General features: G+C 39.4%; 1 protein-coding gene across 1 annotated transcript in view; it reads left to right on the top strand.

Annotated features, from left to right (window-relative positions):
• Window positions 1-18145, top strand: part of ssbp4 (single stranded DNA binding protein 4) — a 68746-nt gene that overhangs the window by 47374 nt on the left and 3227 nt on the right. The window contains exons 5-17 of the mRNA XM_084416786.1: window positions 5337-5426; window positions 10298-10381; window positions 14047-14106; window positions 14204-14270; window positions 14360-14427; window positions 15418-15485; window positions 15569-15614; window positions 15692-15727; window positions 15811-15865; window positions 16076-16146; window positions 16223-16301; window positions 16387-16415; window positions 17172-17273. Coding sequence (XP_084272912.1) covers window positions 5337-5426; window positions 10298-10381; window positions 14047-14106; window positions 14204-14270; window positions 14360-14427; window positions 15418-15485; window positions 15569-15614; window positions 15692-15727; window positions 15811-15865; window positions 16076-16146; window positions 16223-16301; window positions 16387-16415; window positions 17172-17273 — 855 coding nt within the window. The remainder of the gene's footprint in view (window positions 1-5336; window positions 5427-10297; window positions 10382-14046; window positions 14107-14203; window positions 14271-14359; window positions 14428-15417; window positions 15486-15568; window positions 15615-15691; window positions 15728-15810; window positions 15866-16075; window positions 16147-16222; window positions 16302-16386; window positions 16416-17171; window positions 17274-18145) is intronic.

Below are 18145 nucleotides of genomic sequence, written 5' to 3'. Positions count from 1 at the left end.
AAGTAAAGTAATCCATAATTTCGCTCATGTTTTGGGACAGCTGACAGAATTGTCACTTTGGGATAGTGTTGCACCGTCACAAAAGGTGATCCCATCCCATGACACAAATGATCCCATTGTAAATATCTCAAATACATGGAGTGAGCAATTTAGGTGAGATAATTTTACTTAAAGGTGCAATAGGTGATTCTCTACAGAATTTTTTTTTTTGTTATACTGGTTTAAACTCTCCTCATATCCTGCTAGCAATCACTATGTTAAACGGTCTAAAATATTTTTTTTATATAAATGTATATCGTCTGTGGAAGGTGTAGGACCATAAAATGTTTGTCCAGTCATTATATTACGATATAATACGATATCCTACCTGCCTAGCAACGTTTGTGTTTACACACCTTCATGCACCCTGTTCACGCAGACATCATACATCATCAGTGCGTTTCATGCTATGCAGAGTACAGACAGATGTCAGTCACGGAGCACCGCAAACAAAAAGCAGCCACCATTTACAGTTCCTCCAAAACAACGAGCTCAATGAGCTATGTTCATTTTTATTGTAATGTTATGTGCTTTAAGACATGAGGTAGTTTAACGCCGTCTCTTGTGACGCTTTGCTGAGAGCACACACTCTGTGTGTGTGTGCCTTCATGTGTTTTGGAGGAGGCGTGGCTTTGGGCAGCGATTTACAGGAAGGGTGTGATCGTATGCTAGCAGGCTAACGTTAGCATTTTCCAGATCACCTACTGCCCCTTTAAATAATAATAGGGGCCTTGGTTTACATTGATAACATTGGTTAAACAAATAACAATACTTAACATTCAGTATTCAGTCACCTGACATTGTTCTCTGCGTGGAGTAACATCAGCACACAGTCGCAGCTTGGACTTATCAAAACAAATACTTAGCTAACAGATGGCATTAATAGTCATTAATTCTAATTAAGATATGCTATGATAAATTGGAACATGTATTTTTTTTCTATTGTAGATTTTTTTTTTTTTATGTATACATAGACTTTCATGGAACATTAGTTCATGAATATTGCCTCAAAAGTCATGGAAATTTATTGGTAAAAATGTGTACGAACCCTGGAATTACTTTGATCAAAATGATCTTAAAAAATTTAATTATTTTTTATCAAATAAATTAACATGTCGTGTGAGTTCATGTCGTTTTCTCTGGAGCCGGCCTTAAGGCTGATTTATACTTCTGCGTCGTATCCTCTACGCTGTAGGCTACGCGTCGGTTTTCATTTATACTTCTGCGTCGTTGTCCGCATTGACGTGCAATTACACATGCAGAGGGATTATGTGAAACTCGAGGGAGGGGTTCTAGCAGACCAATCAGAGCACGTGCGGTCCGCGTAGAATTGACACGTTAAATTGTTGGAGAGGTGTAAAGCTACGTTCACACTACACGCGACCAAGCGACGCGATACCATTCATTTTCAATGGGGAGCGGGCGACTTCCGGTGACACGCGCAGTCGCGACCGTTGGCGACTGGATGGGGCGTGTCTGGCGACGCGACAAAGTTGAGAAATGTTTAACTTTATGCAAATGAAGAGCGACTTTCGGGAGCGACAACCAATAGGAGTGAAGTCAGTGGAGCACACGTGATCCGTCACTCTTCAGTGCTGCGTCAGACCGAGGCAAGATGAATGAGAAGTTTATTTTAGCAGTCCGAAACTGTCCAATAATGTATGATATGTCTCCGTGTACATACAGTGGTACTCGCCGTGCTGACTCGTGATGGTTTCGTGAACTCCGAAAGACCAGTATTTGCCCATTTGCTGCAGTTAAATAGCCACGATAGCACAGGGCACTCGCTGTTTCTCATTCATCTTTAATATTATGCATTTAATGTACTGATTCCATTTATATTTAGACTTTTCCTTCCAAAATGTTAGCTTGTAGAGGCAAGAAAACAGATTTGTTGTCTACAACATGGAGTAACATCCATGAATGTCACTCACAAACATTACTAGGCAACCAGTAGTGGGAACGCCCACTAACGACCTCACCGCCAGCCACTGGCGACATGCAGCTACAAAGTCGCTTGTAGTGTGAACAGGGCTTACGTCGTAGGCTATGCGTGCAACGCATTTTATAAAATGTATAATTGTTGTTGTTTTTTCGGAGCGCGTTAAAGGTTTCCTGTTAGAACGATGTTGTGTTAGCGGCCCCTAAGTTAATACCTTATGATCTTTGCAACTGAAGTGAATCGATCAAAACTAACTTTAGCTGGACAATAACTATATTCTAGAGCTGCTGTAAAGCCAAAACAATCTCTGATACTTTAATTTCCTATTATCACTGTAAAGCTGCTTTGAGACAGTCCATATTGTTAAAAGCACTATATAATTGAAGGTGACTTAATTTGACTTGGTGTTAATACATGAAGATGACTTCCATGCTTACACGTCCATTTCTGAGCCGCTGTATTGCTCATTCAGCATAAATGCTGAATAGCCAGTGACTTCTTGTTACTAAAGTATGTGTGCATGTGTTTGTCGGCCGTTGATCTGGGTTACCCTGCTCGTCTGAGCACAGATAAGGTAGGATCCATTCCTCATCCTGGATCCGTGCTCCAGATCGATGCCCAGATTAAGCCTTTCCTCCGCTGTCTGCTGCCCAGCCGAGCCCTACGATTGATACTGATAATTAAAACAGCAGTGGCTAATTACTTCAGAGGGTTTGGACTTGTGTATGTATGTGTGGATGCTAGGTGAAACGTATAGGTCACCAAAATTATTCATGGTTTATTAATAATTAATTGGGTACATTTATTGTACATAGTCTATGATGAGCTTTATTTCTGCTGTAATACTGTTCCCAAAATAGTGAAATCTGCACAATAGCATGACACAAAATATGCACATAAGCATGTACATGTTGTTGGCAGTGGAAAATGATCATTAAAAATGTATTCAAACAACACACACACATTTATATATAGGCTATATATTTTATATCATTTTATGAAACTTTGAATTTCAAAGCAAAGCTGTGATCTGATGACAAAAGTCACAGTTTTGTTAAAATTATTGGCTGATATAGCTTTTTTTTTTTGTTAAAATTGAAATCATGTCAGGTGCAATTACCCTAGCTAAATTTCAGCATAATTTATTGGCCATAAAAGCTGCATTGTCGCTTTCAAACCAAGCAGTTTTCAGTTTCAGCACGGCAAACTTTTGTGACTAATTGGAACCCGTTGCTAAAGTTGCGTGGGAAAATCTTTCGCCCTCATGCGAAATTCCCACTTGCATGGATTCCTGTTGAAATCACAGGATTTTGCCAGTGAAAATTCTCTAACAATGCTAAATGTGACCGCACCTTAAGGGGTAAAACATTTGGAAAATCAGTTCTTGTATAATGTTCTTTGCTTTAAGGGATGAGGGCTGAGCAAACATGCAAAGCACGGCATGAGAAGTGTTAACAGGAACTGGAATGTGTCTGTTTATGTGGTCGAGAGGGAGAGAGATAGCAGTAGCAGCCAGGCCAATCAAAAGCCACAGGCTCCTTTAAACTCTATCTTCATTCTCTTCTCTCGGTTTCTCTCGCGCTCCCTCTCTTTCGCTCCCTGGCCGGGCGAGTGATTGACGGCCTGAGGGTTTTAATGGGCACCAGAGAGCGGGAGAGCCAAGGTCTGAGTTGTCATGGCAACAAGCCGATTGGGCCCTCTGCCGCTCTACCTGAGTGCAGTGGAGTTGCGCTGTGTGCGTGTGAGCTACCAACGACTCCTGTTACCGCTGATGGGCCACTGGTCATTCTGGCCAGTGATTTTCCTTTAGTTCATCTCTGTGTGTTAATGAAAGTATTTATCCACCCTCCTTTTGCATTTTCACTCATTCATATGCTGTGGCAATAGAGTCGTGTGTCATTGTGCTGGTTAAACCTACACCAGCCACTGTGTAAACAAAATCTCTCCAGCCCGATCTGTCACTCTCCCCCTCCCTCTCCTTAACCAAACACACTCGCCAGTCCATCCACTGCAAGCAAACACGGCGCCTGGCCGTACCTCACCTGTTATCTGCCCAGCACCAGCCTCCGGACCCTTTTTCTTCCCTTGTTTTTGAGAAAGTGCGTGCTTGTATATAAATTATATGTAAATCTGTGAGGGTTTTGTGGTAGTTTTGATTTGTCAATGTCTTAAAGGGAAAGTTCATCTAAAAATGAAAATTCTGACAATTACTCAACTTTATTTTGTACCAGACTTTATTCCACAGAACAGTTTTAGAACTATAACTATAATGAAAGCACATCAAGGCTTTCAAGCTCTAAAAGGCTTCATACAACTATCATAAAAGTATTCTGAAGCTATATCATAGTTTTGTGCGAGAGAAACAATTTGAATCGTCTACACCGAGGACGATACTATAACATCAAAGTTTTAATATTCGTTCAAATTCTATGAGAATATGGAATTCCACACATCTACTGTAACAATAACGACACAGAGAATTATATCATTGAATTTTTAAAAACATTGACAGTAATCAGACTTTAAAGAGCTTGAGCATTTAAAGCAGCATACAACATAACTGCAGCGCATCTTTCTTGGTGTGAATGGGCCTTTATTCTCAATTTTTTTTTATTTTGAGACATTTGAGACTCGTTACCAGAACCGACGGTCATGAAAAGCATTTGAAAAAATGTGCCAGTTCTTCTCAACCTTAGGTGCTGGTGGGATGAAGCCCCAGAGGAATTTTAGTCAAATTTGTCTTTGGACCTACAAGTCGACCTGTCTGTCCTGTTGGTGTGTGTGACTATATGTGATCTTAAATATACTTGTATGTGGCTTTAGTGGGTGATATGCTATTACAAATGTGTTAGAGCTAAAGGGAGATAATCGTGTACCTATGACTGTGTATGTCGGTGTATGAAACGGTGCCCTTTGCCCTCTCAGGGTCAGCGGTGAGTGTCTGGACTATTAAGGTCAGCGGCAGTGAGGCGATTTACCCTCCTCCACCCAGACGAGAGTGAGGGATCTGATTACAGGGTGGAGGAAGGGGGCGCTGGGTCGTGTGTAATCCCTGTCTACCCCTTCTTTACCATCATGGGAAAGACACTGCTGAGTTTTGCTTTGTCTGGGGTGTTGGGGGGCCCAGGCTTCAACCTAAAGAACAACTCCCATATTTGACAAGAGATTCTATTTGTGTGTTGTTGTGTTTAAACCCAAATCTTGTCGATTTGGAATAATGGAATTGTTATTGGAAGAAGAGGAATTATTTACAAACTTTAAAAGAATAGTTTGAGTGGCTGAAAGGTGCAATTTTGTTTAGAATTTATTTTAGAATCAATTTTTTGACGAGGCTTTGCATGTTTCTCTGTTTCAGAGTGCGGCAGCAGCTCCCAGTCCTGTGATGGGCAACATGCCGCCCAACGATGGCATGCCAGGTGGACCCATGCCTCCCGGCTTCTTTCAAGTAAGAGCTGCTCTCTCCTTCCCCCACCTTCCCGTTCAACCTCCTCCTTTAACCCTGTGCGTTAAGCTTTTACCATTTTTCTGTCCCTCACCCCACCCCTCCTTTTTCTAACCCCCCTTTAGTTCTTCTAATCCCTGTCCAGATGTTTCTTTCCCGCTATCTCTCCCTCTCTGTATTTCCATTCATTTTCATTTTACGTCTAAATTAGTTGTTCAGTACAGTAGCAACTCACACTGACACAAACAGAGTTGCGGCCCCTGATCTGAGATCAGTGTGAATGCCTCGACAGTTTAATCCCTAAGGCCAAAATGGGTAAAAACATGCGTGCTTGGTTGTAGCTCTTTGGCAACACTTATCTAACAACATATCTGTGTATTTTAAATTCAAGGCTGGGATTTGGGGGAATGCTTAGGGGCATAGTTCCCAAAGTCAAGGCGCCTGTGGGAGTTCCTCTGCCATAGTGATCTTTATTGAGCTATTTATAGTCAGACAAGCGAGAAACCTTTCTAAACAAACACACACACTACCTTAGACACATTTTCTTAGTCAACAATTATTTTCATTATATCTCTGGGTCCAACTTGTGTAGTAATAAGATATAATACTTATGAATTCATTTTTTTTGTGTGTGAAAAAACAGCACAAAATTATCTATATATTCTACTGGCTTCTAGTTCTATATATTATTAATCTTCATTAATTATTTCAGATTTCCTATTTGATGTATCTTTTGTTGTATCTACTCTGTATATGGCAGATAGAGCGCCAGACTATACAGTATACCTAGTATACATCATCTATGGATACAACATAAAATACATCAGATTGGGGATCTGAATCAGTGGATTTAACATATAGTAATACATCACAAATAGTAGCTAGGAGGTCATATAGAGCATCCCATGGAGCATATATAATATTCATTAGATAAAAATACAGTGGATTTAACATCTTGTCGAATTTCAGATAAAGCATTCGATAGAATAGATAGAAGGTTAGATAGATCACCTGATAAAGCAGCAGATAGAGGATCCAATAGAATCAATGGAAGAAAAGATAATGCAAGATAAGTTAATACAAGATAACATCAGATAGAAGATAAGATGGAGTGGAGGATAGAGGGTCCCATTGAGTATACATAACATAAGATTCAGTGGTTAGAAATTCTGAGACAGTGGATTTAACATCTTGTCGAACATCAGATAAAGTATCCGATTGAGTAGATAGGAGATCAGATAGAGCAGCAGATAGAAGATCCAAAGGAGTCAATGATATAGAAGAGTAAATACAGCAAATTTGAACATCTAGTAGAACATCATGTAGTTCAGATAGAGCATCCCATAGAATGTGTGTATAAAACAGATGTTAGATTCATTAGATAGAAAATCTGATACAGTGTCTAACATCTTGTCAAACATCAGAAAGGTTAGATAAAACATCTAATTGAGTAAATAGAAGATCAGATAGAGCTGCAGATCAGGGATCCAATGGAGATAGAAGACCGGTACAGCAAATTGATCTAGTAGAACAGTAGGTTAGATAGAGCATCCAATAGAGTAGATCAAGTGTCAAGATAAGATAGAGTGGCAGATACATCATCTGATAGAGCATCCTATTGAATAGATAGAACATCAAGGTGGACTGGCAGAGACAATAATACATTCAGAATGTTGCAGATTGTCTGGGAGAATAGCTGATAGAGCATCCTATAAAGCAGCAGATGCTGAGATGAGCTTCAGGTAGAGCATCACATGGATTGGATGATAGAACATGGACATGGTCTTTGAATTGTGGAGGAGAGTGTTAATGTTGTATGAGCCGTGTTCAGAGCAGGGAGCGATCTGACTGTTGCGTGAGTGACATTGCATTCTATAAATAGCGCCTGTGTGCATAAGAGCGAGAGAGAAAGAGAGAGAGAACTAAGAAAGGGAAGAAGAGGGAGGACTTTGTGCTCCACTGCAGTAATTCCCTCTTGGTAGCAGCCCAGGGCATGGCAAAAGAGAGGCATGGAGAGAGTGAGGACAGAAAATGAAAGAAGGAAGAGAGAGAGGGCAATGAGGCAACAATTGCAAAAAGACAGGCTCCTCCAGGCCCACGTGTGTTCCTTGTACGCTCCCCGATTCCACGCGACCAGTTGCTGTGGTCTGGTGACACAAATTATATCTTGGCATATATCCTAGTGGCCAGTATATCACTCTTTCACACCTCTCAAGAGCTAACTACTGCTTCCTCCCACTCTTGTCGGCCACGGCTGCTGGACACAGTTGTGCTAATAATTGGAGCTGCTTTTTTTCTAGCTGTTTTAATAGAATTGTGATTGGAACAGGTTGTGATCCATGCTGATTCTGCAGTCATAATCAAAACTTTGCTGTTTCAAGAATCGGACATATGTGCTCTAACTTTTGCAAGTTATGTTTTTGGTCTTTTTGTGCCTTTATTGGATAGGACAGTAGAGATTTTGACAGGAAAGCAGGGGGTGGAGGGAGAGGGGAAGGGGATCGGCAAAGGACCTCGAGCTGGGAATCGAACTCGGGTCGCCGGAGGCGCAGTTGCGTTATATGTCGGCGCGTTAACCATGGGGCTATTGGCGCCGACATGAATCATTTCTTTTAGTGATTCAATCAAAAAGTCTCATGAACTCCCGAGTTATCATTTTGAAGCATTCTAATGAATAACTCACTGAATGTCAACAGCAGTTATTGAATAAACATTTGACTAACTTGTGGAACTGCGTACCATTCAGGCATGTCCAACAATAGGGGGACAAAAACAATTCTGTAAGAAATACTGGTACTCAAGTAAGTTGTACACGGTTTCAGTTAAGTTGAAAAAGCATTTTGGTAGTGGAGCTATGCAGCCAAAACGTGCACGCTTGAGCCTCTGTTTGTGTCTCCAGCGCAGCTCCAGATGTAGCAGTGATAATTAACACATACTGTGACCACAGTAGCTGCCGTGTGATCAGCATGGTCCTTCGAGATGGGGATGAAGTTGAAGAGGGCTAAACCCTCCTGTACACCCTCTCCAGACTATCCTAATCTGTACCTCGCATGCCCAGACTCCCAGCAACCTCCTGCAGAGAGATTGAGAGTGAAGGAAGAGAGTCTAGGGAGAGAAACCCAAAGCTTGCGTGCTGGCGTCTGGCCCGGATCTTGGAAATTTTTTATTATTTTTTTTTTCCCACTTTTTTTTAAAATTCCCCCCCCATTGCACGAGGTCGGCCTCTTCAATAATCTTCATGTCGAAACTCCACTGCACCAGCTCTTCTTGGGAGGACAGACTAGCAAGAGGGAGGCAGGGAAGGGAGCGAGCTAAGTCAAGGAGTGGAAAAAAAGAGAAATAGTTTCAACTTTAGCTGGAAACATCTGAAATGGATGAGTTTGTTTTGAGCGAAGGTGGTGGGAGAATTTCATCAGCCCTTCTCCCACAAAAAAACCTCTTGAAAACCAACAGAACACTGAGAAAAGTGAAAGACTGGCAGACTCTAGAGAGGGAGAGTTCCATCAAGGTTAAAAGGACTGGAGGATCTTGTTCTGACTTGCTGCGAGGTGCAGGAGTCTTGGGACGTTGTACAGTGCTGGGCTTATTTCAGGGTTGTAGTCCTGTTGATGTAGTCATGTCCCATACTCAAGCAAATCTCAGTATACTTTCTATTTTGAGTTACGTTGTCTACCTTCCCAAGATGTAGCCTCATGGATGGTTGTGATTGAGTTGAGAGTTCCTTGTTTGCATCATTTTCAGTTACTTTCGAGGCACACAGTTTTGTGAGATTTCTTGACATTTTTGACATATTTATTGTCTCTAAATTTCCTGACAGTTGCACAAAAATCTAAATAAATAATTGTTTGCTTCATTTGGGGTGACTTTAAAGTCAAAGTACCTCTCTGGTGCACACAGGTTTGTGAGGTTTCTTGAAATATTTGACAGCTAGATCTTTTTGATGACATCTACATCCTGTATGGTACGTCACATTGCATTTATCATCTCGGTTATTGACCGATTCTGTGACTGCTGCACTTATCAGAAAAATTACTTCCAAGACCATTGAAAACCATCCTTCTGAGGCAGCACACCCTCAACCACACAAATTGCTCAATCCCACGACGTTTGCCAAAAAAGTGGTCGAATTAATTTTTTTGTAATGTTCACAGAAACAACAATGAAATATGCATTGTGTTGCTGTTCCAGGCTTTGTTTTGCTTGGTACTTTGTGTCCCGACAGTCACTCGGCAAGTGGCTACACACTGCCCCCTTTTGGTTGGGAAGCAGCATTGCTTCTCTGAAACACTTGGACTCTGTGGTTGCTGCTGTCCTCTATGCCACTGTCCCGCTAGGAATACTATGTGCCGTTCCTTTTCTCGGCGGGAGGGGCTACTCGTAATGGTTTTGTAGTTTGGTGCCAAGCCGTTATCTCCTTAGCTGGGTAGAAAATGATTTTATTAATTGCTTCATTTAACATACGGCGCCCCCATCTCCCCCACCCCCCCACGCCTCACCCAAGACACACGCACAATCCCAAGTTATTCCTCAGTCACTCTCTACAGGGATGTGGTACAGGAACAGGCGTCTCGGTAAAGGCCATATGCCTCTCTCAGTTACCAATAATGGACTCCATTGGAGGCCTTGTGGTGTAGCTCTGTTATGGGGTTCAGCAGCTTCCCAGCCCTGTTGGAGATGCCCTTTGCTGGCGGATAAATGGTGGATTTATTACTAATCTAGGGGCTGCATCATTATTAGAGACCATCGGAATCATCAACTTCTTAACCTAATCTTAACCAGCAAGACTTTGTTGGTCAACCATAGCAAAGACATATTTAATGGTATGTCGAGTGTAACATCTCTAACTGTTTTGTTTTTTTTCCTCTCTTTCTCAGGGCCCACCTGGGTCACAACCATCACCTCATGCACAGCCCCCTCCACACAACCCCAACAACCCCATGATGGGGCCGCATGGCCAGGTAAGACACACTTCCCCCTGTTTTCTTGTACTTCCTCACAGATACATCAATAGATACATGTTGGGTATAGTTTAAAATTTCAGGAGTGCCTTTGGCACAACTTTCAATTCACCCTTTCCTTCCTCACCCCTCCATTCTTCTTTTCCTCCTTGCATTTCCTAACTAGCTAGATCTAGTAGTGTGCAAAACTTCAGACTTAAAAAAAGAAAGAAAGTCAACTTGTGGATTGATTTATTTATTTGTTTGTTTGTTTGTTTGTTTGTCAGGGACAATGCAAAAGAGACACATTGTAACAGGTTACAATAACTTGAACAGATGTGTTGCATATAGGGTTTCTAGCTGAAGCTAATTTGCAACCCCTGTCCCTGGTTAGGCTACATACATCACCATTACCAAGAGGTAAATGGGTATGGGGTATGGGGGATGGGGTTCCTAAATGACTAGTCGACTAATCTGTAGAGTTTGGGTTCCGTTCACTTTTTATCCATACCGGTACCAGTACCGCTACATGAAATTAGGTGCCGGTACCCAACGGTACCTTTTTTCAGTACTTTAGGCATGTTTACCTCAATAACTGTTAAGAAACTTTAAGTCATTTATAGAAGTGTTATTGACATTATGTCAGAGCTGCCTTGGTCGCAGTCTGCCATTGTCTGTGATGTTTGTATACTGTAATATTTACCTGTAAATAGTAGGCTACAGCTAAATTAATTGGGAGAAAAAAAAATGAAGGTAATTTCTATGAAATGTTGTTTTTCACAAATTCTGTTGTGTATTCTAAAAAAAAAGTAGTAATATGAAATTAAACAAACTTTTTTGTCAAACATGCTGCACAACTGAGCTTTATACTGTTAAAATTAAAACATGGAGGATTATTCCTTAAATGAAGATTTGATAATTTGTTATTAGTGTTAGTATTATAACATTGAGAAGTATCTAAATTGACGGCAGAGGCTGAAAACAGAGTGAGCTTCACACCATTAATTCACACAGAGACACGCAGCACATACAGGATTCGTATTTAAATAGTCTTACTCTCGGACCCAGATGCATTCTCAGGTATCGAAATTTGGCACCGATTGACTTAATGTTAATCGGTACTCTGTAGTACCGACGTCATTCGGTAGGTGTCCTTAAAAGTACAGAGTTCGGTACCCAACCTTAATAATCTGACTTGACTGTAAACTCTTTACTTTTATTTGACATATTTGGCAGATTATTTTATCCAAAGTGAATTGTATTGCATTTAAGTTATATAGTTTATCGGCTTACTCATTCCCTGGGAATTGAACCCATGTCCTTGGTGTTACTAGATCTATTTGAGCTACAGGATTTTTAGTTCATTTTTAGTATACAGTCAAACCAAAAATTATTTCAGACACCAGATATAATTTTTAATGTGTTTTTTTTACTAGTGGGTGCAGGGCACTATAGTTCATTTATGTAAGTGAGGATAGCAAAATAAAGTAAACTGTGACATATTATACCCAAAAATTATTCATACAGTGGACTACCAGTAAAATTTAATTATGAATATTTGGGACCAAAATTTATTCAGACACTTTGACCCGACCATGTTTTGCTTAAGTGTTTTTTCTTTAATTGCTAATGCGACCTTTTTACGCCACAGACTGAACAAAATTAAGCATTGCTTGGTAATTGGTTGAGCTAAATTGGTATTATCTAATTGTGTACTTAAATTTAACAGCTGACAACTGACAGCTATTCAACCTAATTCATTTGTGAGACAGTCTAACATAAGTATGGCCAAAACCAGTGAAATATCAACTGATTTGATAACTCTTGAGTTCTTGTCATATATTTTATTACCATTTTCTAACATATAGCAAAGAAACTGTGATAATGTGAGAAATGTTGAAGGTGTATGAATACATTTTGGTTTGACTGTATACTATTAGACTCACGCTAATTTAATTATATTATATTAAGGATAAAATAAAAATCTAATCTAGTTCAGTTTTTGGACGACTGGTTGCCATCTTGACCCATCCCTAGATAGAGCACAAATCAGTCCATTACCTCATTCTCTGTTCTCTCTGAAAACACTCACGTGCGCACACATGCACATATTCCTCGCTGACAGTGACGATGTTGCCAGATAAATAATGCAGGCTGTGGCCCAGCCCATCAGGAGTGGAAGTTCATCTAGCTGGGACTCTGCAGACTGGTCCCTCCCTACACCCTGCACTCAGTCCTTCATAGTCCATCAATATCCTATTAATAATGCAGCATGCGCACACGCACGCACACATAAACATGCTCTTGCGTTTACACATGCAAGCATAAACACAGGCACTCAAACACAAATACGCAAACACCAACACACCCTTCTGAGTACACAAACTTGCTGCAACTTGGAGCGAACATGGGTAGACGGAGTGGGAACCAAGTTTGAACAAGAAGGGTCAATCCAAATGGTTGTTGGATCGAAGCCCGTGAAATGACTTATTACTCTGTGACGTAATAAAGCTTTGATTGATAGATCGTTTTACCGGTTGCTTTGTTTGTGACATTATGCTGGATGACTTCACCCACAGTGAAATCTCATTGGTTGAATGTATAGCTGTGTATGAAGCATGTATGTGCAAATATGTTCTTATTGGCCGAGGCTGTGGCATCAGGCAGCATTTTTGCTTTAATTGTGGAGAGACAAATTACTTGTTGCTGTAACTTGTCTCTTCCATGCCTGATTGGGATATGATGTTTAGCATATCTTTGCATGCAAGGGGTCATTCTCTCTTTCTGCTCTTCTGTGAAACCTCTTTCTAGCTTTGTTCTCGCTGTAAAGTCTTGTTTAAAATACCATAGGTTTCCTCTGTTAAACAATGTGATAGCAGCAGCCTCCCCTTGTCAGTGTAGAGAACCAATGTTTATGATGTCTTCCCTTTAGGCTTAAACTGATGTCTTTTAGGTAGTGTGATTGCGCCCCCTGCTGGTAACCGTTGTACTGTGCATCTCGAATATTACATGCTATATTTAAACATTTTTAGTTACACTTTATTGGTGTCTGTGTTACAGTGTAATTATACATTGAAGTGCAGAGGAATAATAATTAACTACATGTACTTACTATAGAGTTAAGATTGGGGTTTGGTTTAGGGTTAGTTGCATGTAATTATGCATAATTTATAGGTTATAACTATAGGAACTACATGTAACAAGGAGGACACTGTAAAATAAAGTGTTACCTCATTTTCTTTCATTTTAAATGATAAATCCATAAGATTTTAATCAATTATAAATCCATAAGATGCTATAAATTGCTTTTGGACAGTCCAGTATAATCATCAGAGTTATAGTGCATGTGATTTCCATCAAGTACAGTTTCAGGAATATGTTCTAAAGAGAATTCACAGCGGCATACTGTGTTTCAAACAAAAGGGCTTTTCACTCTGCGCCTTACCCCGGGTTATTTTCGTCCAATCAATGACACTGACTGTTAACCCAGGGGATAGGCATGTAAAGTGTGAACTATCAGCATATGAATATCCAGGGTTCTATTTAGCCAGGGTTTGTAATAACCCAGGACTAAGTTAATTATTTAAAGTGTGGAAAGCCCTAAAGTAGTGCTTATAATGACAGGTTAACTGTGGTGTATTCCACCCTGTCTTTTGATTGACAGATCCTATGCTCTCTCCCCATAGCCTTTCATGTCTCCACGGTACCCAGGTGGACCCCGCCCATCACTCCGCATGCCAAATCAGGTACTGACCCCACCCACGACCCCTCATTTTTTTTGCATTTTGCTATTGCCGTTTTGTCTGCTTGGCTCTTGTTTCACACTCTCTTTCTTGGTTTCAGCCTCCCGTTGGAGTCCCCGGGTCACAGCCGCTACTGCCAAACAGTTTGGACCCCACCAGACCGCAAGGTACCACACTGCACCATAGACTTTACAACCAACAAAAAATGTTTTGCTATGGCATTTGTAAAAGTGTTGTGGTTCCTCTTCCCCATCAGGACATCCAAACATGGGCGGCCCAATGAGGATGAACCCACCCAGAGGAATGGGAGGCATGGGCCCACAGGTTGGCTGATGTTCATTTCAATAAAACAGTCATGCTTAGATTGGGAACCCTGAGAACATAGTCATAGAAAATATAAACATAAAATAAAAATCTTAGTGTCTAATTTAAATCCATGGAAATAGAAATGTTAGATTACATGTTATAGAAATGTATATATTATAGAAAATATATATTTTATGTATTGTATATTTCATATAAATAAAATAATCTAATAAAATAAATAAATAAAATAAACTATGGGAATAGTTTTTTTATTTACTTATTATATAGAATTATTATATTGTATTATTTAGAATTAATAGATTTTTTTATATATATATATATATATATATATATATATATAGAGAGAGAGAGAGAGAGAGAGAGAGAGAGAGAGAGAGAGAGAGAGAGAGAGAGAGAGAGAGAGAGAGAGAGAGAGAGAGAGAGAGAATGAAATCAAATTTTAAAGAAAGCCATGGACATTTTAATAGAAAACACAGGTTATTTATTGTATTTATATATTATTATACAAGTATAAATAAAATAATCAAATTTAAAATAAATAAATGAGGCCATTGCAAATTGTTATAGTTGATATGTTAGTTATTATTTATTCATTCATTAGATATATTATTATATAGAATTTAAATGCATAGCAATTTTAATAGCAAATAGGTCTAAAAAAATAATAATATTGAAAGTACATAAAATTAATAAATCTAATAAAAAGCAATAAATAAGTATAAGAAGCCATGGAAATGGACATTGTTATAATAAATGTCTTTTTATATATATATATATATATATATATATATTATAATTTTTATATAGAATGTGGGAACCTGTAGTCATTATAATACTATTATGAATTTAGAAAATTGATTAATATATTGAAGATGAGGTATTGAATTTAGCATTTAAGGGAATTCAGGGAAAGAAAAGCACAATCTAGTGACAGTGCCGTAACATGTTTCATATGTAGATTAACCTTTGCCATCCCTCCATTTGTAGAACTACGGCGGTGGAATGAGGCCTCCTCCGAACTCTCTCGGCGGTCCTGGAATGCCTGGCATGAACATGTGAGTCGACGCCACAGTATAACACACTTACACTGTCTCTGCTGCGCTTATACGCACCTTAACATTTCCTCTTGTGTTTTCAGGGGTCCGGGAGGTCGAGGGCCGTGGCCTAATCCTAACGCAAACTCAGTGAGTGCCACTTCCAAAAATGACAATATCGCAATAACTCTGAGAAACGGCTTCATAACTATCTCTTCTTCCCACAGATAGCATACTCATCTTCATCACCAGGAAACTATGTGGTGAGTCGCACGCACAAGATTTAGTCTCTCTGTTTGTCCGAAATGTTCCTTTTGAGTAATCGTTTTCTGTGCTCGTCTCTCAGGGGCCTCCAGGAGGTGGCGGGCCTCCAGGAACTCCCATCATGCCAAGCCCAGGAGGTCAGTTTGCGTTCATCTAATCCATAGGATTTTATCTGGAATTTCATATCAGTCTTTTTATTATTATTGAAAGTTCATAACGATAGTGACTGGAGATTATCTTAAAACGGAAAGCTCTCGTTTTGGGAAACGGCGTGTAAATGCATCAGCTTGCTGAGGAGAATTTCCCAGTGAAACGCTATATACGAAATATCATCTGTTTTCTCGTAGACTCGACGAATTCCAGTGAAAACATTTACACGATGATGAATCCAATCGGCCCTGGTGGCAACAGACCGAACGTAAGATGATGTTTTAATGCAGTATTTAATATCATCGTTGATTTACTGGAGGCTAATAGTATATGTGTTTCTGCAGTTCCCAATGGGGCCGGGGCCCGACGGTCCAATGGGTGGAATGGGAGCGATGGAGCCGCACCATATGAACGGGTCTTTAGGTAAAGCTCCGTCATACAAACATCTAATATGTACAAAATAGCAAACATTTCTAATGGTCTCACTCTTACCTGCTTTTGATTACAGGCTCGGGTGATATGGATGGGTTGCCAAAGGTGAGATATATGTATTATTTATATAGTATTTATTAATATTTTAAAGTAACTTTTCCTTTTTTATATTTTCAGTTTTCGTCATTTTTATTCATTTTGTTAAAAAATATTTCTATTTAGCTTTATTTTTTATTTCATTTTTCATCATTTTAATACTTTTATTTCAGTTAGTTGGCAAGGCAAGATTTCTAAGTTTCATATTCGTTTTCTTAAGTTTACGTTTTTCATTTAATAATTATATTTAGTTTTATTTAAATAAATTTTAGTGAACAATAACAATACTGATATGAATTTTAAAAAAAATCTTTTGGAATGCGCAAAATATCGGTACAATATCGGTTATCGGCTGATATTATAAAAAAATTTTTAAATAGATCAGTATCGGCTGATATTGGATATTAATATTTTTCATTGTCGTTTTTGCTATGGTTATGTTTAGATTACCTTTGATTTACCTTATTTAATAACGCTGTTAAATCTCAAAATCAATATCCACTTTTCCTACTGTATATAATGTGATGCTTAAATCACTTGTAGCATTTTAATAATTTAATAATTTTTTAGTAGGCTATTTTATTTAAATTTTTTGTAATCAAAATAGTAGAGAATTTTAATATTTGCCTTTTTATCAGTTATTGTCCATGACGTGAAAATAATGATCTGCTTATCGTTTTCGTCCGTTTCCTGTTGGATGCCGTTTCCTCCATTTTGTGAATGTTTTTGTGTATGTCACTAATCATCATTCGTCTGGATTTCTAGAACTCTCCGAACAACATGACAGGTATGAACAATCCCCCAGGGACTCCGCGGGACGACGGGGAGATGGCAGGCAACTTCTTAAACCCATTCCAAAGTGAAAGTGTAAGTTCACGTCACACCAGCCCGCTCTCTCCTTCCCTGCTTTCCTGTTTCTAGGGGTGCAACGGATCGTAGTTGACCCGTTATCCATACGGACCAGACCCACATGTACGGCACACATGTGATTTGCGGACTAATTGCAAAGTTTAAGCATCACAGAGTGAAAATGTATCATTTGCACGTGTTTAGTTTGGCCAATGAACACATTCAGGCCATTTTAAACCATTCAAGCACAAAAAGAGGTGAAAGAGAACACCGAATTGATCCCTCTTTCCTGTCTCCTTTCACTTGAAAGGAGTTAAAATACCCATCTCTGCAAGTTTTCTCGTAAACACAGTCGGTTATGGCGTAAACGTTAACAGTTGAGAAAGAAATTGGATGTGTATCAGTATATTGGATCAGTGCATTCGGTCTTAAAGTGACAGCAGCCTATAAATAAGTCTGCTGCGGTCTGCCATTGTTAATCAAACAATAAAAGCTTTAACAAAGATTATTCTATATTTAATTTATACAGTAGACACTAATTACATTTCTGTACCTGAATACTACTGCTAGACCCCTTTATCTATAACTTTCTTATATTGTATTCTAGGGCTGAAACGATTAGTCGACATTGTCGACAACGTCGACAATAAAAAATTGTCGACAAATATCTTTGTTGTCGAGTAGTCGTTTGATCCCACGTGACCTAATGTAAGGGCCTGCAATATCGCGATTTGACCGCTACGGCGCTGTAGCGCTAGAGTGTAATGCAGCCGTTACAAATGCTATTGCGGTAGAAGAAAACACAGCGCGAATTATGACGGAGTGCAAACGAATCCGAACTAGTAAGGTGTGTAAAGTTTCACAAAACTGCAAACCAAGAATGCTGTCGT

Source organism: Rutilus rutilus (assembly GCF_951802725.1).
Source record: "Rutilus rutilus genome assembly, chromosome: 8".
Lineage (NCBI taxonomy): Eukaryota > Metazoa > Chordata > Actinopteri > Cypriniformes > Leuciscidae > Rutilus > Rutilus rutilus.
The sequence above is the reverse complement of the archived record's forward strand: the minus strand, read 5'-3'. Positions and strand labels throughout refer to the sequence as shown.